Consider the following 2,822-nt stretch of genomic DNA (forward strand, 5'->3'; position numbering starts at 1 on the left):
ACACACACACACACACACACACACACACACACACACACACACACACAGAGAAGGTGAAATTCTACAAGCACCCCAACAGACCTGGTATCTGGTCATGCGATCCTGTTTCATTTGCTCAAACTTGCGCTTGAGTTCATTTTGACGCTCCCCTTTCTTCTGTGCACGACCCACGTACACTTGCCTGCCATTCAGCTCTTTGCCGTTCATGTCATCAACAGCCTAAAAAAATTAATTTTTTTAAAGTAAAGTCTACAGACACATGCACATAATGTAATATCGATATGTGCCATGTCTAAACCCCGTTAGAACGTTGAATGAAAGTGATGTAAACCTTCTGAGCATCTTCGTGTCTCTCGAAGCTGACAAAACCAAATCCCTTGGATTTGCCACTTTCATCAGTCATAACCCGGACGCTCAGCGCAGGCCCTATTAAAAAAGTATTCAACATATTAAATATGCCAGATTACACTTGATGGCTGGTAACCAGTAAATGTTATGAACTCTGGGCATCTTACCATATTTGCCAAACATTTCCTTCAACTTCTCGTCATCCATGTCCTCACCAAAGTTCTTGATGTACACGTTTGTAAACTCTCTGGCACGTGCCCCAAGCTCAGCCTCCCTCTCTTTACGAGACTTGAAACGTCCAACAAATCTGTAACAAAATTATTGACACTTTTAGAATCATGTCATTGAACAAACTTCACACAGTAAAGGACACTATAGGCTATGATGAATTGTCTGGACTAACATTCACATTCCAAAGGTAGTTTACTGTGTTGCAATGATCATAGTTCATCTAAAGAGGAAGAACAACCTTGAAACCTCCACTTGTGCAGTAAAATATACACGTTCTTAAAAACCAAGGACTCATAGTGATGCTAATGCACTGACAGCATGATGCAGCTCAACACAAATATGAAACTAGTATTAGACGTAAAACGCTGTTAAAGACAGTCCAAGCATTTTTTAAAACAAGCAGCAACACCACTTACACTTTTCGGTCATTGAGCAACATGCCGTTCATTTTCTCAATGGCACGCTCAGCTGCTTCGTGGGTCTCAAAGTGCACAAAGCCGTAACCCTTTGAGCCATTTTCATCACAAACCACCTTGGAATAAGGCAGATTTCATCATGTTAAAAACATTCACAAACACCATGCGTTATAAACACGTCACAATAAAACAGTTTAAACCCAGTAAAGGCTTTAATCATGCAAAGTAACTGCTTGTAGAAAAAACAGACCAAAAAAACAACAGGCCGAGAACTGATAGTTGCATCTACCTTGCAGGACAGGATGTTTCCAAATGCAGAAAATGTGTCATACAGGGCTTTGTTATCAATAGACTTGTCCAGGTTTTTGATGAAGATGTTCCCCACCCCGCTCTTCCTCAGTGAAGGGTCACGCTGAGACCACATGATGCGGAGAGGCCTCCCCTTGATCACGTCAAAGTTCATCGTGTCCAAGGCTCGCTCGGCTAGAAGCAAAAGCACACATTCAGTTTGCACCTGGCCATTTCCACACATGCTCAATATTACCCACCCAGCGCCTGCTGGGGCACTGGAGGTCAGGGGGACTGGACCTACCATCAGCTGGTTGCTGGAAGTTCACGTAGGCGTAGCCAAGCGACCGGCGGGTGATCATGTCCCTGCACACCCTGATGGAGAGGATGGGTCCGGCCGGGCTGAACTTCTCGTACAGCATGGCCTCGGTGACGTCAGGATGCAGGTCTCCTACGTAGAGGGAGGCCATGGGGTAGCTGGGCGCGCTGGGGTTCATGATGGGCTGAGTGCGTTTTCAGACTCACAAGGTTCAAGTTTAGATTCAACCGTGGCCTTCAGTCGACCGGAACTAATAGGTCTTTATTTTTATTTGCCTAAAAAAGCGCAGATAAAGACACTTTTACAACGCGGACTGCGTGGCGTGATTAGCAAGATGTCGCAGCGTGGCCTAGCTAGCACGGCTTACAAATTACTATTTAATTTCAGCTCCTTCGCTGTAGCTTCTTGAAGTTTAGACGGAGTGACGAACAAATACAGTCACGCAGTACAGCAGGTGGAACAACGCGTTGAGTCAGGAACCAGCCGGTTAGCCACGCTTCCAACAACGACGCTAGGACAGGTAGCTGCTAACGACGCTCTCCTCGTTCCGTCTTTCGTTTTGACGGCAGCTCTTCTTTTCAGTTTCTTGGGATGGAAAATCAAATCCTGCTTCACCGATTTTTTTTTTGTTTTTTTTTTCTTATAAAAATATGTCTGCGTGTGCTCTCTAGCTTTTGGTTTGTTTCATAATAATAAAAAGTGTGCCGAGTCTAGCTTCGGAGCACACCCTACGCAGAAGGATTACAAGACTGAAAGGAAGGACGAAAGCACTGCAGCGCGTTCAACAGCCGCTCTTCTCGCGAGACTTCATTTTTAGCGTCGAAGCGTGCACACTCGTTTTAAAGGCGCCAGCCGTGACTGACGTCGCTCATCTCGCGAGATTTCATTTTTAACGTTGAGATATGTTCACTTCAAGTGATTTTGATTGCTAGTGCTGACACTTTATTGTACACTGTAAATAACAAATAAATAAATATTTTTGCCTTCGCTTATTTTGAGGTCTCTGTTGTAAATGAGTCCTCGAGGCTCGATGGGATTTACCTGCCTAAATAAAGGTTGAATGAATGAATGAAGAAAAATGTTAAGTCCAGGACTAATAAACATCTGTGCAGATGATTTTGAAGAGTTTGGAGGGATTAGTTTTCTGTTAAGTTGCGACTTTGAAATTTCTAAATTGCCGATAAAATTATCAGCCTTTCATAAACAGGTTCTGCAATATT

General features: G+C 43.8%; 1 protein-coding gene across 2 annotated transcripts in view; it reads right to left on the minus strand.

The window, feature by feature from the left end:
* The window catches only part of LOC119409559 (polyadenylate-binding protein 1A), a 5,034-nt gene extending 2,643 nt beyond the window's left edge, over positions 1 to 2,391 (minus strand). Inside the window, exons 1-7 of one of the 2 annotated variants that reach the window (XM_037676461.1) lie at positions 1,970 to 2,391; positions 1,588 to 1,877; positions 1,285 to 1,478; positions 996 to 1,111; positions 516 to 655; positions 332 to 426; positions 82 to 219 (exon numbers count right to left, since the gene is read on the minus strand). In XM_037676461.1, coding sequence (XP_037532389.1) covers positions 82 to 219; positions 332 to 426; positions 516 to 655; positions 996 to 1,111; positions 1,285 to 1,478; positions 1,588 to 1,780 — 876 coding nt within the window. In that variant the 5' untranslated portion in view covers positions 1,781 to 1,877; positions 1,970 to 2,391. Of the gene's footprint in view, positions 1 to 81; positions 220 to 331; positions 427 to 515; positions 656 to 995; positions 1,112 to 1,284; positions 1,479 to 1,587 lie in introns of both variants that reach the window. The other variant, XM_037676460.1, reaches the window with a different exon arrangement.
* Positions 2,392 to 2,822: the final 431 nt, after the last annotated feature.

Source organism: Nematolebias whitei, chromosome 5 (assembly GCF_014905685.2).
Source record: "Nematolebias whitei isolate Nwh7 chromosome 5, NemWhi1, whole genome shotgun sequence".
Classification (NCBI taxonomy): Eukaryota; Metazoa; Chordata; class Actinopteri; order Cyprinodontiformes; family Rivulidae; genus Nematolebias; species Nematolebias whitei.